Source organism: Hyperoodon ampullatus, assembly GCF_949752795.1.
Source record: "Hyperoodon ampullatus genome assembly, chromosome: 19".
NCBI classification, from domain to species: domain Eukaryota; kingdom Metazoa; phylum Chordata; class Mammalia; order Artiodactyla; family Ziphiidae; genus Hyperoodon; species Hyperoodon ampullatus.
In genome coordinates, this window is record NC_136932.1 from 40642861 (window position 1) to 40662150 (window position 19290).

Consider the following 19290-nt stretch of genomic DNA (forward strand, 5'->3'; position numbering starts at 1 on the left):
ATTCAGGCCTTCCCAATGCCAGCGCCCCAGCTCTCGCTGCTGTGTGGTGGGTGCAGCCTTCTCCCCAGAGGGAACCAAGAAAACATATGTAAAAAACTGCCAGGAAGGGCTTCCCTGGTGGCGCAGTGGTTGAGAGTCCGCCTGCCGATGCAGGGGACATGGGTTCGTGCCCCGGTCCGGGAAGATCCCACGTGCCGCGGAGCGGCTGGGCCCGTGAGCCATGGCCGCTGAGCCTGCGCGTCCGGAGCCTGTGATCCGCAACGGGAGAGGCCACAACAGTGAGAGGCCTGCATACTGCAAAAACAAAAACAAAAACTGCCAGGAATTGGCTTGGCCTTCTAACCCTGGCAGGGGCCCTCCAATTTAAGGAAGCCCCCATCAGCCTGAGCACCTCGGAGCGGTCAAGGCCTGACCTTGCCCGCCCCTCCTGTCCTGGAGAGATGCTGTGTGGGAATTTGTCACCGGCCCAGCACCCCACCCTGCAGCAGGACTGCAGAAGCAGGGGTTAGGTCTGTCTCTTTCCAGGGAGGGCTGGCGGGAATTCTAGACCTCACTGGGGGCTCACAGTCTGTTGGTTAAAGATGTTGAATGCTGAGCTGCCCTGGGTGGGCCTTTCTGTCCCATTCTAACCCAGACACATGTGGTTTCCCCACCTGGAATGCTGTTCCCTCCCCGGCACTCCTGACTGACCCCCTAGATGTCTCCAAAATCCAGGTCCAGTCCCCCCAGTGGAGTCACCCCTCTGTAATAGCACCGGTGCTATTAACAGTGGACTTTTCTGGACTTCCCTGGTGGTCCAGTGATTAAGACTCCACTGCAGGGGGCACGGGTTCGATCCCTGGTTGGGGAAGTTCTGCATGCCGTGTGGTGTGGCAAAAAAAAAATTTATACACACACACACACACACACACATATAAAGAATGGGTAATAGAAGAAGGTAGTTATAAATACCAGCTATGACTATGTGACCAGTTACATAAATAAAGACTGTAATTATAAAAAACAAAACCAACCAAACAAACAAAAAACAGTGGACTCGTCACTGGCCAGCGGTGAGCTGCTAGAGGGCAGAGGTCCCGTCTCATTGAGCTTTGTCTCCCCTGGGTTTGGGTCCAGAGCCCAGCGCTGGAAGGATGGACAGACACCCCTGTAGATCCCATGCAGCTGGCAGGACATCCCCCGTGCTCACCCTGGTCCCTGAGCAGCGGGGGCATGGCTCCTACATTCACCCAAGATGCTTTTCTTTCTCTCCTTCCCTGGCAGGAGTTCCCCTTGGCCATCCTCAGGGGCTGGGAGTGCTACTGTGCTTACCCCACCCCCCAGTTCAACCTGCGGGATGCTGTGGACAGCTCGCTGTGTGGCCAGGAGTCTGAGGCCCAAAGGCTAGCGGAGTACTGTGAGGTCTACCAGACGCCCGTGCAGGGTGAGTTCTGCCCCGGAGGTGGACAGGCATGCAGGGCCCTCCTCCTGTGTCTACCACTGGTTTTGGCACTTGGTCTGGGGGTTTGGACTGAGTATGCGGTCCTGGGGCGGGGAAGGTGTCTTGGTGGGTGGTCCTATCTTGGGATAACGGGAACAGGAGGCCTCCACCATCCCTGGAGGCAGGACACAGGATGCGGGGCTCGGTTTGAAGAGCACCTGACCTTTATCTGAGTCTCTCTGGGGATGAAGGTGGTTTAAGGACGAGCAGAGAGGCAGGGTCCAGAGGGATAGCAGTGGCAGGGTCACCACTGGCTGGGTGACATGGCAGCCCAGTGGCCACGGGGGCCTCCCTGAGCCAGTCCAGGACCTGGGGACCAGTAAGTCACCCAGGCTGTGTGCCCAGGCTCCAGCATCTTCCTTGTGTGAGAAGCAGGTCTGCCCCAGCTGACCTTGGGAGTCTGCAGGACGCTGATTCCCACCAGGCTCTTACACTGGGAGGTCTCGTCATCACTGGGGCTTTCTCTGGCCAGCCGCGGACCCGTGCAGCCAAGGTCCAGGTGGCAAATCCCTTCCCCTTTTTGGGCCTCAGTTTTCCCATTCATCTCCCAGTGGGAGTCTTGGGTTGGCATTTCCTATCTAGGGAAGTCTGAGAGAGTCTGGGAGTCGCAGTGGAGGTGGGTAACCCTGAGACGACTTCTGGACTTTCAGATACCCGGTGCACGGACCGGAGATTCCTGCCCACCAAATCCAAAGTGTTCGTGGCTCTGTCGAGCTTCCCGGGAGCCGGGAACACATGGGCGCGGCACCTCATCGAGCACGCCACCGGCTTCTACACAGGGAGCTACTACTTTGATGGAACTCTCTACAACAAAGGTTAGTGAAGGCTGCAGGGCAGGGAGGAAGGCAGTTCCCAGCGCCCAGACTGCAGCTTCTCCAGCCCAGCTCCTCCTCGGAGCACTAGAGCTGTGCTTCTCAAACTTGAACGCACAGAAGCGTCACCTTGAGGGCTTATGAATTCAACATAGCTTCCTGGTTTGCACGCCCCCCCTCCACCAAGAGAGTGTGATTTAGTCGATCTGAGATGGGGCCTAGGAATTGGCATTTCTAACGAGCTCCTAGGTGGTGCTCACACAGCCAGCCCTAGGACCACACTTTGAGAGAAAATTCACAAGATCTGTTCTGGATTCAAAGGGAAAGCCCAGTAGCTTAGATTCCCTCTCTGTAAACATTTCTTGAATTTTCCTTAATTTTTAGAACCCTCAATAATTAGGGGAAACTGATTTCATGTGTTCATTTCTTTTTTCTTTTTTTTTGAGGCAAGTGTAGCTTATCAAAATACGATTTTTAAAAACGAGGTCCAAAAATCTTCAAGAGTTTAATGATTTCTAATATTTCTCTTGTAGAATAAGAGGCCTCATTATATCAAGTAAATGAACTTTAAAATGGCTCAAATCTGTGCACTGTTTAAGACTAAGAACCTCAGATAAGCCAAGTGGGATCTATATTTGGTGAAATATATTTCTCTGTTGTCAAGTGTTACAACAGTTTCTCTGGGATTCTTAGAGTTTGGTTGAGGAAAAGAGGATACTATCAGTAACATCCTAGAGAAAACACAAACTTCCTGAGGTGGGCAGCGGGTTCTAGAATCACCCAGAGCAATCTTGGTCTGGTTGGGAAAAAGCCAAGAGTGTCCATATAACCCAGTTTCATCACCCCTGGGAGGCTTGAGTGTTATGGCAGCTACAGTTGAAGTGGCCAGATGAAGCACATGGTCCTGCCCACTCTGGCACCTAGTCCCCTGGGAACCACCTAATGTGTACAGGCTGCAGCTACCCACCGTATTCATCTAGAAAGAAGGCCTTTACCTTATGCAAACAGCTGGCTGTCTCAGTCTACAAATGGCTAAGTGGCCCAATGGCTCGATAGCTGGGCATAATAAGGATTGGGTCGACACTGCCTCAGAATGGCTTTAGAGATCCCCGATGCATCTTTTTTTTTTTTTTTTGCGGTACGCGGGTCTCTCACTGCCGTGGCCTCTCCCGCGCGGAACACAGGCTCCGGATGCGCAGGCTCAGCGGCCATGGCTCACGGGCCCAGCCGCTCCGCGGCAAGTGGGATCCTCCCGGACTGGGACACGAACCCATGTCCCCTGCATCGGCAGGCGGACTCCCAACCACTGCGCCACCAGGGAAGCCCGCCCCGATGCATCTTTGAGCCTTACGAGACTGCTTAGATGTAGCCACTGGCCTCAGAGCACTGTCAGAGCAGTCACACACACACACACACACACACACACACACGTGAAATTCGCAAGGAAGCTCCAATGCCAAAATGCCAAACCGTCATGGGTGAGCATGGTCTGAGTTATAAGGAAAAGTGGTGCCTGTTGAAACAGGCCAAGGCAGTACAAAAGGCACCCTGGGCCTCAGGGTGTCAGAGACCAGATCTCATGTTTACTTAGCTCATGGTTTGACTCATTCTTTCCTGGAACTTCCCAGCTGTTTGACAGAATGAATCAAAGACTTTTGGTGTTTGGCCCACGGCAGAGATGAATTTGAAACATGTGTTGAGTTTCAGCTGGTGACCCCGGACTTACAGACTCAAAGGACACTTGCATTTTCCACGCATCAAAGACTTGCTGTAGATACAAATACTTCCCAACCATTCATGAAGGGGAGTGGGGGGATGGGACTCATTTATGTTTCCAAGAGCCTGAGGCAAGCTCGTGGGCAATTTTGGAGCTTGTCGCCAGAGCTGGATGGCATGGGCTATGTTGAGATGTGGCCAGGAGACCAGGTTCAGGGGACATCTTTGCAGGAAGCCTTCTGTGACATCCCACTACACTCCCAAACTAGTCCCCCTTACTCTTTGGTCCCATAAGCCCCTATGCTCTGTATTACACTTGGGCTATCCCCCCACTAGACTGTAAGCTTAAAGACAGGGTCTGAGTTTTACCCCTTTATCCCCAGTGTAAAGTGCAACGCAGAACGGGCACACAATGACATTTGTTGTTAAATGTGTGACTCTGTGTAGGGATGGGTAGAGTCTCCACAGATGCGAGACTGGAGCCCAGTTACAGGACTGTGGCATGAGGTCAGAGGGTGGGGCTACAGCTGCTGACTGCCCTTGAGCCTGATGATGGGGATCCTGCCCCTTCTGTGGGGAGGTGAGTAGAAGACAGAAGCCTCGCAGGGACACACAAAGCCACGTGGAGAGAGCCCTGGCTTTGATGCTGTGGTGCTGTGTGATCTTGAGCAAGTCACGTACCCACTCTGAGCCTCAGTGTCTTCATCTGACTATGCCTGCCGCTGTGGTCAACTCACAGGGTTATTTGCAATGCTCATGTGACACAGCCATGCAGATGCCCAAATGGATGCATCTACAGTGTCTAGAGAGAGGGCATGGTCGGGCTCTGCCTCCTGACTTCTGGGATCTACAGGAGGTGCCTTATCTTCTTTCTCTTACAGACGCCACCTTTCCCCACTTAGATGCCTCCTGCTCTCACTGTCTCTTGGGCAGGGTCAGGCCCTACCATCCATCCACAGGCCATCCCAGTGCCTTCTGCTGTGCCCCTAATGTCAGTTCTCCCTCAGGGGTGCAGGTTGGTGTTCAGACCTGTCTGCTGCCGTGGCAGCAGGGGCTCCACGATGCCTTTCTCCTGGGCAGGGTTCAAGGGCGAGAAGGACCACTGGAGGAGCCGGCGCACCATCTGCGTGAAGACCCACGAGAGTGGCAGGAGGGAGATTGAGATGTTCGACTCGGCCATCCTGCTGATCCGGAACCCGTACAGGTCCCTGGTGGCCGAGTTCAACAGGAAATGCGCCGGGCACCTGGGCTACGCAGCTGACCGCAACTGGAAGAGCAAAGGTGAGCAGAAGGGGCCGGCGGGGTGGGGGAACGGTTGCAACTTTATTCGTGGGGTCAGTCTGCTGATACACGCTTGCTGAAGTCCTACTATGTGCCAGGCACTGGGCAAGGTGCCAGGAGCCCAGGCTACAGGGGTCACAGTCTCTGCCCTCAAGGCATGAACAGTCTCTAGCCTTTGGGCAATGAATTAAAGAAACACGAGTCAGGATAGTGAGTGATATAAAATGAAGCCATCAGAAATACAGCTGTGTCCAGCAGAGTGGGCGGCATGATGAGACACGGGGCCTGAGGCTGGGCAGGCTTGTGCTTCCATCCCTGTGTGACTCCGGATCAGCTGAGGCTGGTGGGTGTCCCCCCCTCTTCCTATCACCCTCCCTTTAGAGCAGCCCCTGTCAGCCACCCCTGCCCTCCTGCTGACTCCCCTTGAGGACGCAGGCAGGCTGAGCTCTGATCCCTCCTGGGTCTCTTACCAGCCCAGTGATCCCAGGCAAGCTGCAGACCTTGTCTTCTGAGCCTCGGTTTTCTCACCTTAAAAACAAGGGTGGTCCTATCTCCTAGGGTCGTTGTGAAGATTAGAGAAAGCAGATGCTTCCCACAGCATTTGAGGTGTCTTAATAGCCCAATTATGGAAGCTATTTTTGTTGGGGTGATTCTTGACATTTGCACCCTTCTCCCCACTTAAAAAAAAGACCCACCACATTTCTAAATTTGCTGAAAAAAAACCTCATGGAGCAGCTCACCTGCCAGAGATTGTTGCAGCGGCCCCGTCTGTGGCCTCATTGTACGTCACTGGTTAAACCAGCGATCACACCCACAAGACACAAGAAGCATCGATTAGGCACCCCATTCACGTAGCTGTGTAGGAGGCCCTGGGACAGGAAATCCGGCCTGCACAGCGTCTTCATCTGACTAGGAGGCACAGAAGCTGCCACACACACACTGCTCGGCCCCCATGACCCAGACTGGATGTGCAGAGCTGCCAGGGCAACATCAAGGTGAACCGAGGGTCATCTCGACAGAGAGGCCCTGCCTTGGTCGTCTTGAACTCCACTATGTCCCATAGGCCCGAGACCCTGGGCTCTCGCCATGCAGGGCCAGTCCCAGAGGGCAAGGTCCACCAGAGAGAGAACCAGTTCTTGGAACGCACAGTCCCCGTTCGTCTTAACTTGGTGTGTTTCCAAGGAAACTGCTGGGGGAAGGTGGACCTGAGGTCACAGCTCCCAGGCAGGCTTGCAGCTCTTCAGAGCCCAGCCTGATAGTAAGCCTCCCCTACACGAGGTCACCAAGAGGGCCTTCCTCCGTGGGAGATCGGGTAGGTCGGCCCTGGGTGGCGGACGATGGAGCATCCTGGCCCCCAGGAGGCCAGCAGCCCCACCGGGGCCGGGCCCTGACACGGCGCCCCTTCTCTCCCACCCAGAGTGGCCGGACTTTGTCAACAGCTACGCGTCCTGGTGGTCCTCGCACGTGCTGGACTGGCTCAAGTACGGCAAGCGGCTGCTGGTGGTGCACTACGAACAGCTGAGGCGCAGCCTGGTGCCCACGCTGCGGGAGATGGTGGCCTTCCTCAACGTGTCCGTGAGCGAGGAACGCCTGCTCTGCGTGGAGAACAACAAGGAGGGCAGCTTCCGGCGGCGCGGCCGGCGCCCGCACGACCTCGAGCCCTTCACCCCCGCAATGAAGGACCTGATCAACGGCTACATCCGGACGGTGGACCGGGCCCTGCGTGACCACAACTGGGCCGGGCTGCCCCGGGAGTACGTGCCCAGATGATAGGCCCCGGCCCGCTCTGCCCACCCCGCTGGGAGCCGGCCGCCCCTGCGGGGCTACACACGTGCTCAAGCGCTCGGGTGCCCCCCTGGGATGCTCGGGTGCCGAAGCCACCTGCAGGGAGGTCCCCCCCGCAACCCGGGGCTGCCTGCCTCCTGCACGGGGAGACTGGACGTGAGCCCCGGCCAGGCGGACCCGATGTCACAGGATGGACGCAAGGGGACACGCACTCCTAGCCAGACCCGCTTAGACCTGCCACTCGCTGCTCACGGTGCCCTAACGCGCCTAAGCCACCACCCCGGCTGTGCCAGACACTCCCAGACTTGCAGACGCAAACGTTGATGCAGGCGTGCAGACGCCAGGTTGTGCGTTCCTAGGGGCTGCCTGTCCGTCTCTCCCACACACTGACACACACGTGCACCCGGGGCTCTCGGAGGCCCCGGGCTTCCTGTTTCCAACCCAGTGCAGGCTTGCTGCTCAGGGGCTTTGACTGGGGGATACTGGGCTGGGCGAGCTTAGTGCTCTGAGGACCTGGGAGCCCGGCCTGGAGATGGGCTCACAGCCTGTGCCCGCCGGGCCAGGCAGCCCTGACCATGCGCCTGCGTCCCACAGTGTGTGTGGTGCGATGACCGGGCCCCGCCAGCTTTGCGGTCCTGCCTCTCCCTTCGCTGGGGGTGGGCTGGTGGCACCACGGGTGGAGCGGAGCTGCCCACACAAACCTCGCACCTCAGGACCGGCCACAAGTTCTGTGCACCCCCGACCCCCCGTCCAATATCAGCACTCCCTGGAGTGGGCGCCTCCTTGCCTGGCTTCTTTCTCCGACTGTCCCCATAAAGCTGGGGACTCGGGCCATGTCCCAGAAGCAGGGTGTGGGGGCGAGGAGACAGCAGGGCAGGGAAGGGGCTGGGCCTCCAGGGGAGCCCCAGACCTGGGGACCCTGTACGCCAGCAATGCCAGCAGAAGGGGGCTTGGGGTGGGCATGGTTAGATCTGGGAGGGATGAGTCTTGGGTGCCACTGGGGCTGGCTGTCCCCCCATCTTGACGGGCCCCTGCTCTCCACGGGGTCGCCCCTGGGTTCATGAGGAAGGGGGGTGGCATGGCCTGTCAACAAGGCTGCAGCTTCTGTCTGACCCCCACGGGCCCAGCCCTCTCTCTCTGTTATTCACCCACCACTTCCTGTCACTGGGCCTCTTTGTCACACCCTCTGTCTCTGTTTTCTGCGAGGCTGACATCTTTCCCACTCGTTCATCCCAGAAAGGGAAGGGAACTCCCGGGCGCTGATGCCTGCTGCTGTGTACAAGCCTACGGGCCTCCTTAGAAGGTGGATTCATAAGGTCCCCTCCCTTCACTGTCTAGTGGGGATTGGGGAGGGGTTGTCACACATGGGAGTGAGAAACCCAGTGACAGAGGAGTGTGTGTGCTGTGCGGGCTCCCAGGGGGTCAGGGAATGCATCACAGTGGCTTTGAACTGGTCTTGAGGAACCTGTAGGAATTATTCCAGCCACGCAGAGGGGAAGGGTAATTGAGGCAGAGGGAACAGCATGTACAAAGGCTCAGAGGCTTGGAAAACACTTGTATGTTTTGCAGAAGAGGTGAGTGGGTGTGGGCCGTGTGTCTGAGTCTGTGCAGCAGGAGGATAGGAGTGGGTGGGTGAGGACAGAGGAGGCGACACAGAAAGGGACCCTCCTTGCAGCCACTTAGTGCTCAGCCTGGGAGGGGCAGAGGTGCTGATGCTAATTACCTTTGTTTTTTTTTTTTTTTTTTGCGGTACGCGGGCCTCTCACTATTGTGGCCTCTCCGGTTGCGGAGCACAGGCTCCGGATGCGCTGGCTCAGTGGCCATGGCTCACGGGCCCAGCCGCTCCGCGGCATGTGGGATCTTCCCAGACTGGGGCTCGAACCCGTGTCCCCTGCATCGGCAGGCGGACTCTCAACCACTGCACCACCAGGGAAGCCCATTAATTACCTTCTTGGGTCGCCCTTTGCTACATGTCTTGGGCTCAGAAATGAGGCTGTGGAGACCAGGGGGCTCACGTCTGGAGGGTGGGGTTGAGCCCAGGAGCACAGCCCAGGACAGCTGAGACCCAAGGTGGGCTGCGGAGAGCTCGGCTGCACACTGACCCCTGCGAGGGAGGAATGTGGACGGGCCTGAACTTGGGCAGCCCCTGAGCCCCACTGCAGCTTCTCCAGGCCTGCGCTGGGCCTGCTGGTCTGACCTCTGCATCAGCAGGAGAAAAGGGGGTGAGGGGTTTGGGAAAGCCGGGCATGGGTATGTCAGACCCTCCGCTCCCTGGCTGGCAGTGGGAGCTGAGGGCCACTCCCAGTGGGGAAGGCAGGGCCTGGAGGCCTGGCGGACCTGTCCTTCCTCAGGGGGAAGCCTCCCACGCCTTCGGTTTTGCCAGTGAATGGCCTTGAGTATCTGTTCCTGGTGGCCTCCAAGTTCTTCCTGAGGCTCCCCCAAACCCACACTGATGCCGATGCTGTTTTAGATCCTCCTAAAGCATCACTCGGCTCAGCTCAAAGCTGGAAACGCCAGGGTCTTCGTAAACAATTATTGATACAGCATGGCTCTGTGGCCAAGTCTGTGACGGCCCCTGATGAGGCCAGTTCTCCTGAGTTGTAGGTGTAATTGAAACCCACCAGGAGCTTCCACACTGCCTTGGAAGGGAGGCCAGGGGATACCTGCATCCCAGAGCAAACCTAAAGTCTCATAGGAGACCGTAGCACTGAGTGATGGAGAATAGGGAAGCTGGCCTCCTCCGGAGACTGGCTTCCTGGCTCTGGCCCTCACTGTCCTGGCCACCCAGACGACCTCCAGGGAGAAGACTCCTATGCCAAGGAGTCTGTGAGGGGCAGTGGAGTAGCTGAAGGACCGACCAGGACTGCAGCCACGGCCTGGCCCCCTGGGCTTCCCCCATCACCCCAGGGGGTCAGGAGAACAGCGGCACTGGCTCGTTCTTCCTGGTAGATGCGTGAGTCTGTTCCCTGCTGCCAGGTACCCAGAAACCTCCTCTCCTTCCAGGTGGAGGGCCACATGCTCAAACAGCCTTGTAGTTTCCTTTGCACCTTAGCCAGGCACACAGATGAGTGGAATGATGGGATCTGGGTGCATCCAGATCATGTTGAGTCAGTCCACCCAGCAAGGCACCTGACCCCTGGCACGTGCTCCCAGACGCTGGGTGAGGAGGTGCTAAGGCCCTGTGCGTGGATGGTTCTCAGCAGCTGTCGCCCAGCTCCTGAGAAACACAGGAAGGGAGTTTGTCCTTTTGGGAAAGTCCACTTGTCTCTCTCCACGTTAGGTCTCATCTATAGCTCTTAGCTTCTCCATGAAGAGGACACTGTCCCAACCAGCCACAGAGTAAAAGAGGCTCTGTATTTAGAAGCGTGACAAATGCATCAGGAACCAATCAGACCAGAACAGGGAAACCTTGACTGTCTACAGATTCCAACTTTAATAGTAAGGCTGTGGAGTTACACAAACCTGTGTTAAAACATGTAATTCTCATGGATTTCACCTCCCGTTGTGGATCAATTTGGAAAAACCAAAACATATAATTTTAAAAAACTAAAACTCATTCTGATAATCACAGTGATGTGTAAATGAGAGAGAAGAATAGACAGGCTTCCAAACCCTGGGAAGAAAGCTGCTTACTTATGTGAGCATCCTATAATGAAGTCTCTTAGGGTTAAAATTAGATTTTTTTTTTTTTTTTTTTTTTTTTTTTTTGTGGTACGCGGGCCTCTCATTGTTGTGGCCTCTCCCGTTGCAGAGCACAGGCTCCGGACTCGCAGGCTCTGCGGCCATGGCTCACGGGCCCAGCTGCTCCGCGGCACGTGGGATCCTCCCGGACCGGGGCACGAACCCGTGTCCCCTGCATCGGCAGGCGGACTCTCAACCACTGCGCCACCAGGGAAGCCCCTAAAATTAGATTTTGAGTGCATGAATATGCAATAATGTTTGCATATCAGAATGCATTTTTTCCCTTTAAAAGTAGCAGGAGCTACTTGGTTTTTAGGGGGTCCCAAGAGGGGAGATGGAAGTGCTGGGATTGATCTTTGTGGTTGCAAGAATTCTTGGGGCTGAAGTTTGATTTCTTTTGGCTGGAAATTTGTTGGAGGTGTTTAAAATGTGATGCCTCCGAAGTAGTTCATTAGCGTTTAGGGAGAAATTGATTGGTCTGAACCCACGTTGATGACCACTCAGTATTTGCTGAGTTGGCCTGAACAAGGTTGTTGGTTGCATGTCCAATGTTCATTCCCCCATTTCCTTTCCCAGCAGACCCTGATGTCTGTTGGCAGGGGCGGGTTATGATCTGCTGGAGCTGTCTCTACCATCACTTCTGGGGTGGGACGCATGACCTAGACTAAGCCCACACCACACCCCATCTCTCTGGCTACAGTGATTTGTTCAGGTATGGTCATATGAGCTAAGGCAATGGAACCAGATGGAATTTCAAGACTTTTTCTGGGAATGTTTTTATACACTCTGCTGGATGTGAACGAGGAAGTAGGTAATCCTGGGTCTTGATGGCAGCTGTCTTGCGATCCTGGGGCAGGACCACTCCCAGCACGAAGCTGATAACTGAAGGGAGAGTCAGGAGGGAAGGAAACCAGGTCCTTGGTGACACTGTTAAGTGCAGGATCTAGCTTTGCCTGTGATTGGCCCTGTCTGTGGATGGTTTTGTTACATGAGCCAATATAGTCCCTTTATTGTTTAAGTTGGGTTGAGTCTGGTTTCTGTTACTTACAACCCAGAGCTGTGTACAAAGGGCTTGGGTTGAGAGGCCCTGGGGTTCTGATATTCTCTGTCTCTATGGCTGAAGTAGATAAAGACGGAGGCTGGGACAAGAATGAGCTGTCAGATTAGGAAGTTGCTTTTTACGGGAATGGGGGGTGGGTGTGAAATCCTCAGTAGGAAGCTGTGCTCTGTCAGCCAGGACAAGTAGCATTTTTAAGTCAGTACATTATGAGGTCACCTGCATATCCTGAGAAAATCATTCCTCTTGATTGCCCAGCCCACACTAGAAGTTGTCTCCTTTAATCCTTAACCGATGCTATGTGATTATCTCCACTTGACAGATGAGAGGGCTGGGATAGTAATCTGTGATGATTATAAAACCGTGGTCCTGTTCTATTTACCATAACTCCTTTCATGGAGAATATGATGTCGTGTTGGAAGGAATGCTTTGACAAGTTACTTGGATCGAGTGTGAGACTCCCTTTGAGGGACATTTTCAGGTAACAGCTGATGGGCAGTAAACTGCCTTCAAAGGTGGGTAAGTATGCTTAGCCCTACCGCTTTGGTTTTGCTGAGCTGGACACGCAAGCTTGGGGCAAAGCAGAATCGCTGCCATCGGCGGAGAGGTGGGATGATGCCACTGAGAGGTCCCCTCCTCTGTTTTAACCTCTTTAACCCTACTGTGTGCTAAAAATTGGAGGGACAAAGGGAGTTATATGTGGCCCTTATCTTCAAACTCTCCTTGGAAAATCTGACCATAACACAGTGTGCAGGACAGAGGTCCAGAAAATATGTAGATGGAGTCAAGAGTCCCAGGAAATCGATGTGAGTATATTTGTCCCCAGGGTTTCCTACGAGGTTAGGCTGTGAGAATGGGTGGGGGAACGAGGGCCGGAATGTGGGCTCCTTCCCCACAAACCACGTGACTGCCCCTGTACTGCATCCCTATAACTCTTCCACAAGTTGCTGAAAATGAGGCAAGTGTGCACATTCAGCTCATTTGGAAGCGACTCCTTTTGTTTCACTGCTAATTCTTTGCCAAGGTACTTTTTGGTGAGCACCTGAGTTCAATATTAAGGGCCATTTATCAGGCATCCCCAGTCCTTGAAAATCTGCTCAGAGGGAACAGCACTTTCCAAAGGACTGGGGTTAAAGAGAGGCACCGTAATTGGCACAAGATAGGAACCCAGAGTTTTCATCCTAAGTTACCAGCACCTGAGGCAACAGAAAGCCCCTGCTCCTCCCAGATATTAATAGATAAGCATCTTTGGTGGACCTGAGCCCAGCAGTCTGTGCGTTTATGTATATGTGTTTGTGCAGGTGTGCGCTGCAGTTGCTGACAAACAGCTGCCCCTTTGAATCACATGCCAGCCATCCTGACCACTACAAGTGACAAGAGCCTGGATACCTGAGAAGCCAGTCTTTGTCAGGCCTCCTCCAAAATGGAAAAGAGGAAAAATAAAATCCTCTCACTATCAAATAATTTTTGTTTATTCCTTCCATTCTTCTTTTTTTGAATTTGATAATCAATTCACCAACATTTTTTCATTCACTTGAAAGGCTATATTTATGTATTTTTTCACTGGCTTTTAAACCAGTGAAGACAGGAACAGTATCTATCTTTGGAACCTCAGCCCTTAGCCCAGGACCTGATACCCAAGAGGCACAGGAAACATTAGCGGAAGGAAGGAGGATGCATGGAAATCTTAGATCGCCTGGTTTGTAACGTTTCCAGGAAAACAACATCTTCCTGGAAAATAATACCCTGTTCTTCCTATTTGTGAGCTGAGGAGATGTTGCTGAGACACTTGTTGAATTTTTCCATCCCCTGTTTGTTGAGACGCCTGGGGACTGGATTGATCTATAAGCATTCAGTGCCACAGGTAAAAAAAAGGGGAAGAAATATGGTAGCCCCCAAATTCCACTGGAGAGTTGTTTTGAACTGTTACATAAGTCCTCAGTCAACCATCTGCACCTGACTCATAGAGAAGAACAGGAGACAAACTGGCAGGATTCTTGTCAAAAGCTCTTCCCTGGATGTTCAGGTAAATGGTCTAATGGCGTCATCCCCACCTTTGCTCCCCATGGGAGCCTCCACTGCCGGTGGACGCCATTCTTGTTTGCCTTGGGACAGGTAGCTTCTCTACCTCCTCCAGATCTGCAGCTCATTCCTTAAAGGTAATCATTAAACCTCTAGCAAAACGTCTTTCTTCTAAATAAAAACCTCCTTTCTATTGGAGGCTCCAAGGTGTAGCACACAGAACACCCCCTCACCCTGCCTGTTTCTCCTGAGAGCAATAGAAGGGGAAGAGTGTGTCTGGATGGGTGGCAAGAGAGGGAAGGATGGAGGGGATATCCTCCCTGGACCGACTCCCATGCCCTGGCTCAGGCAGGAAATGATGAAGGTTTCTCTCCCAGCCCCACTTCCCAAGTTAGGTGAAGTAGAGCCTTTCTCTCTATGAGATGGCGCAAGGGTGAGAAATGCAGAGACAGAACAAGGAGAGTCTGCCTCCTAGGCAGCCTGGAGCTCCTTGACCCAGCAGCCTTATAGAGTCTAAAGCTCACTGTATCCATTATCTATCAGCATGTGACAAATTACCACCAAATTTAGGCATAGCTTAGAGCCACAACTTTAAAGAAACATTCATCAACTAAGAGTTCCTCTGGGTCAGGAATCCAGGCACAGCTTAACGGGGTCCTCCCGCTCAAGGACTCTCATGAGGCTGCAACCAAGAAGTTGGCTGGGCTGCAGTCTCATCTGAGGGTTCAGCTGGGAGAGGACTCAGTTCCAAGCTCCTTCATGTCGTCATTGGCAGAATTCAGTTTTCCATGGGCTGTTGGACCGAGGACCTCAGTTTCTCGCTGGCTGTTGGCCAGAGGCCACACTTGGTACCTTGCCATGTGAGCTTCTCCGTAAGGCTTGATTCATCAGAGTGAGAATGTGAGAAGACCTAAAGAGACTGTGAACAAGATAGAAGTCACAGGGCTTCCCTGGTGGCGCAGTGGTTGAGAGTCCGCCTGCCGATGCAGGGGACGCGGGTTCGTGCCCTGGTCTGGGAAGATCCCACATGCCGCGGAGCGGCTGGGCCCGTGAGCCATAGCCACTGAGGCTGCGCGTCCAGAGCCTGTGCTCCACAACGGGAGAGGCCACAACAGCGAGAGGCCCGCGTACTGCAAAAAAAAAAAAAAAAAAAAGATAGAAGTCACAGTTTTTGTAACCTAATCTGGGAAATCACATCCCATCACTTTTACTGTATTGTATTTGTTAGAAGTCACAGTTTTTGTAACCTAATCTTGGAAATCACATCCCATCACTTTTACTGTATTGTATTTGTTAGAAGCATGTCAGTAGGTTCAGCCTACATCCAGGGGAGGGGAGTATATAGGGGCATGAATACCAAAAGGTGAAATCATGTGGGAGCCGTTTTGTAGCTGCCCGCCAGCTCCAGTGGAGGACCTTCTACCATTGAGCCAGTCCCTTCACAGTCCGCCCCGCTGCTGCTTCTGCTTGGTGTCTCCCCAGCACAGAGCCACATCACAGCCCTCAGCATCCTCAGCAATGCTTCCCTAGACCCACAGGCTGGCGGGGCTCCTGCCTACATCACTGTTAACGGTGAGGGCTCGTTTCCTGCCGTCTCCTCCCTTAAAATCACAGGCATCACTTCTTGATACCAAGGAGAACTGTCCTGGTCCCCACATTCAGCCTGGCAGGGAACCAACAAGTCAGGAAAACTCTGGTCAGACATCCTAATGGGATGGTCCACTCCTTGGGCTCACCCATGAAACCAGCTCTTAGCATAATCCATTACTCCCTGTTCTGCCCAGGCTTCCCCTGTTCCATGGCCACATTAACCTCCATCAGATAATTAAGGGCTTGGCTTTCCATGAGAGGCCTTAAATGTCACCTTTCTGCCACCCAATACGTCTTTGAATGACACAGACACTAATGAGATGTTCAAATATAGAAAACTGAATGACTCCTTGCCTTCATCGTGACTTTTATTCAGCCGGAGTGATCTGACTACACCACTACATTACTTATAATTTCCACCTGACCTTGGGTGGTGGAGTGTAATCTTTAAGGAAACTAACCATTTATTCTCCCTCACCTTATTAGCATTTAATTACTATGACACATTTTCAGATGTACCAAGCATGTTAGGATTATAATTCAATTTTCCCTTCCAACGGCCCAGTAGCCAAGGACAGTGGGACCATCTCGGACACCACTGAGTTCTGATTGAGGAAGCATCCTGGACCTGACTTCGTCTCCCACCCCTCAGAGCACCAAGCAGGGCTTATCCAACCATGGCTGCCCCGTCCAAGGACCCTCTGCCCAAACCTTCTCTGTCTTTCTTATCACTGGGCTGAGGTTATTTTGCTGCTCAGGGTCAGGCCAAGTCATGGGACCAGGAAGAGGATGTTTGATGCAAAGGATGCCAGCAAACCCTCAGATCTGACAGCTGCACTGGACAGTGGGTTCCATAAGTGAAATGTTTTATGCAGATTTTTGATTGCAGAAGAACAACAGATGGAAATAATCCAGAGACACGCTCATCTATTCTCACTCCTTTAAACACCCACACTCTGTTTCTGTGAATTACTCTGCCATTTTCCCACAGAAATGCCCTGTTTGATACCTCTTGCATGTCCTAACCCCATAAATCACTGAGCTAGTCCTCGGATGTGGAGAATAAGACAACTCTGAGGGCTTCCCTGGTGGCGCAGTGGTTGAGAGTCCGCCTGCCGATGCAGGGGACACGGGTTCGTGCCCCGGTCTGGGAAGATCCCACATGCCGCGGAGCGGTTGGGCCCGTGAGCCATGGCCATTGAGCCTGCGCGTCCGGAGCCTGTGCTCCGCAACGGGAGAGGCCACAACAGTGAGAGGCCCACGTACAGCAAAAAAAAAAAAAAAAAAAAAAAAAAAAAGACAACTCTGAGGAGGGAAAGCTCACCAGACCTGGGATCTGCAGAATTTGGGCTACAGAACTGTCTGGGCCACTTCCATCCATCTGTGGGAGATTCCATCCCCTTCTCTATCACTCAAACATGGTGGTGGAGGTGACATCTGGGTTTAACCTCACGACCTTGTATTCCCAGCCAGAGTTCATTGGGACTCTCTAACCTGAGCTGGGGTGATCCAATTCTCTATTTTGGTCACTTGGACTTGGGCCTGAGAGACACAAGCCTGTCTGCCAGGTGTGTGAAATGAAACCACGGGAGCGTGGGGTCCATGGAGCATGGGCACCGGCATGCACAAGGTCTCTGCAGAGAGGACAATGGGTGATGTCATTGTCCTGGGAGAAGGAGAACCTAGGAGTAAATACCCCAGAGGGAGACGAGACGGTAGCTGTTAATATTGAGGTTAAATGAAAACCAAAACACAAGACAAAAGCTATGCACCTAATCCAATCACTACCCTCACTTGTCCATATAGTTTTCTAGTCCCTTATCATATGCTAATTTAATTTTTTTACCTATGGGAACAAATGTAGACTTTTACTTTCCTTTTTATTTAGCATTATATTATGAACATTTCCCCATTTTGCTATAGTCTTTTTTTTTTTTTTGCGGTACGCGGGCCTCTCACTGTTGTGGCCTTTCCCGTTGCGGAGCACAGGCTCCGGACGTGCAGGCTCAGCGGCCATGGCTTATGGGCCCAGCCGCTCCGTGGCATGTGGGATCTTCCCGGACCGGGGCATGAACCCACGTCCCCTGCATCGGCAGGCGGACTCTCAACCACTGCGCCACCAGGGAAGCCCCTGCTATAGTTTTTTTAATATCTTCCCCCCGACCAATTTCCTTTCTTTTCAAACCTTCCTGTCCTGCCCCCAATATAGTCCCAATAGTGACAGCCTGGTGTAATCCATTCACACTCTTCTCTATATTCCTATGAATATGTAAAAGCATGTGTGTGTGTGTGTCTCTATGCCTATATCCATATATCTATATCCATGAATATAGTGCATCATTTAGTGGAAGATAAAAAGGAAGAACAATTTGCATTGTATAATCACATTTTTGCAAGATCAAATGATGGCCCCCAAAATTCAATTTCACTCTTTTAGGAAGGTAGCATAATATTCTCTAGCAAGGATCTCCAAAACAGGGTGCATACACCCCACTGGCACAAGGAAAAACTATTCAAAGTTTTATCTCTCTTTATTTTTATCTCACCTCTTTAAAATCTCTATTTTGTATTTGTTTATCCTACACTTAAGATATTCATACATGCAAATAAATATCCATATTTGGGAGGTGCATGCTATCATTAAATGAGCAATCAAAAATACTTAGAGACCACCAGTCTACGGAATCAGAGAACACTTTACTCACACATTGCCCTTTTGATGGATATCCAGGCAATTTCTAGTTAGGGCCACTACAAACTATGCTGAAAAAAGCATCACTCTACATATGCATTTCTATACGAGTGCTTTTAGATCTATAGATCTATAGATCTTCTATTCCCAAAAGTTAAATAGCTGGTTCAAAGGGTGTGTGTACTTATAATCTTAATCAATACTGGTGGCCTGCTCTCAAAAAAGTCTGTAACAATTCATATTCCCATCAGCAATGTATAAAATGCTTATTCCCCTGCGTCTTCATGGACTTTGGGGATTATCACTCTTCCTCATGTTTGCCAGTCCAGTGGATGGGTTGAGAAATGGCATCCAATCTTTAAGGGCCCATTATGTATAGGTGAGGGCATTGGACAAGATGACCTCTAAGCTCCTCCCAGCTCAAGTGTCCATGCTTCTCTAATTATCTGTTTTCAGAGCTTACCTGCTCCAGGTGTGTCTCTAGTCCCCGTTGACTAGCCGTTTGTGAATCCCAGAGACACCTATGGAACAGTTGCTAGAAACCAGCGAATCAAGGACTAGAAAGAAATCTAGCTGAATGCTGTCCAGAGGGTCAGCTTGTAAAAACCAACTAGGCTAAATCCCTGCAACTTCATCCAGAACAAATAATAAAAAGCAGTGTGTAATATTTCTAGGATGAGCATATTCATAGTAAATATTTTAAAATCAGTGGCTGCACAAAATGCGTTTTCCTTGGAGTTTCACTTTTCAAATGGCTTTGTATTAAAAGTGAAATTTCAATAAATATTCATGGGGAAATTCATTGATGTGTTTTACCATTTACAGCTAAAATTTGTAAGGTCCTGGGGGGAAAAAAGATGTATGATGTGTATTTTACCCTCTTAAGAGAAAAGTGGCGAAAAAATGCATGATATGCTTTTGTTTTCTCTGACCATAAACCCTCCAAGGCAGAGAGCTGGGCTTTCCCACTCATGTTCCTCTCCAGCCAGTCCTGGGGCAGTTTGCAGCCTGGGCAGAGGGTAACTGCAAGAAGACGTGACAGAGGAAGGGGTGGTGGGAAGTGGGGAAGGCCTGTGTGCTGAGTCTTTTCAAAGTTCCCAAAGCCCCTTTGAACATATACCATTTGATGAGTACCTACTGCATACTTGGCGTTGTGCTTAAAACTTCCCGTACA

At 52.2% G+C, this 19290-nt stretch overlaps 1 protein-coding gene across 1 annotated transcript in view; it reads left to right on the plus strand.

The window, feature by feature from the left end:
• WSCD1 (WSC domain containing 1) overlaps positions 1-7059 on the plus strand; it is a gene marked incomplete at both ends in the record, with an annotated part of 30879 nt that extends 23820 nt beyond the window's left edge. Inside the window, 4 exons of the mRNA XM_079725766.1 lie at positions 1264-1423; positions 2131-2295; positions 5089-5289; positions 6707-7059. Coding sequence (XP_079581892.1) covers positions 1264-1423; positions 2131-2295; positions 5089-5289; positions 6707-7059 — 879 coding nt within the window. The remainder of the gene's footprint in view (positions 1-1263; positions 1424-2130; positions 2296-5088; positions 5290-6706) is intronic.
• Positions 7060-19290: the final 12231 nt, after the last annotated feature.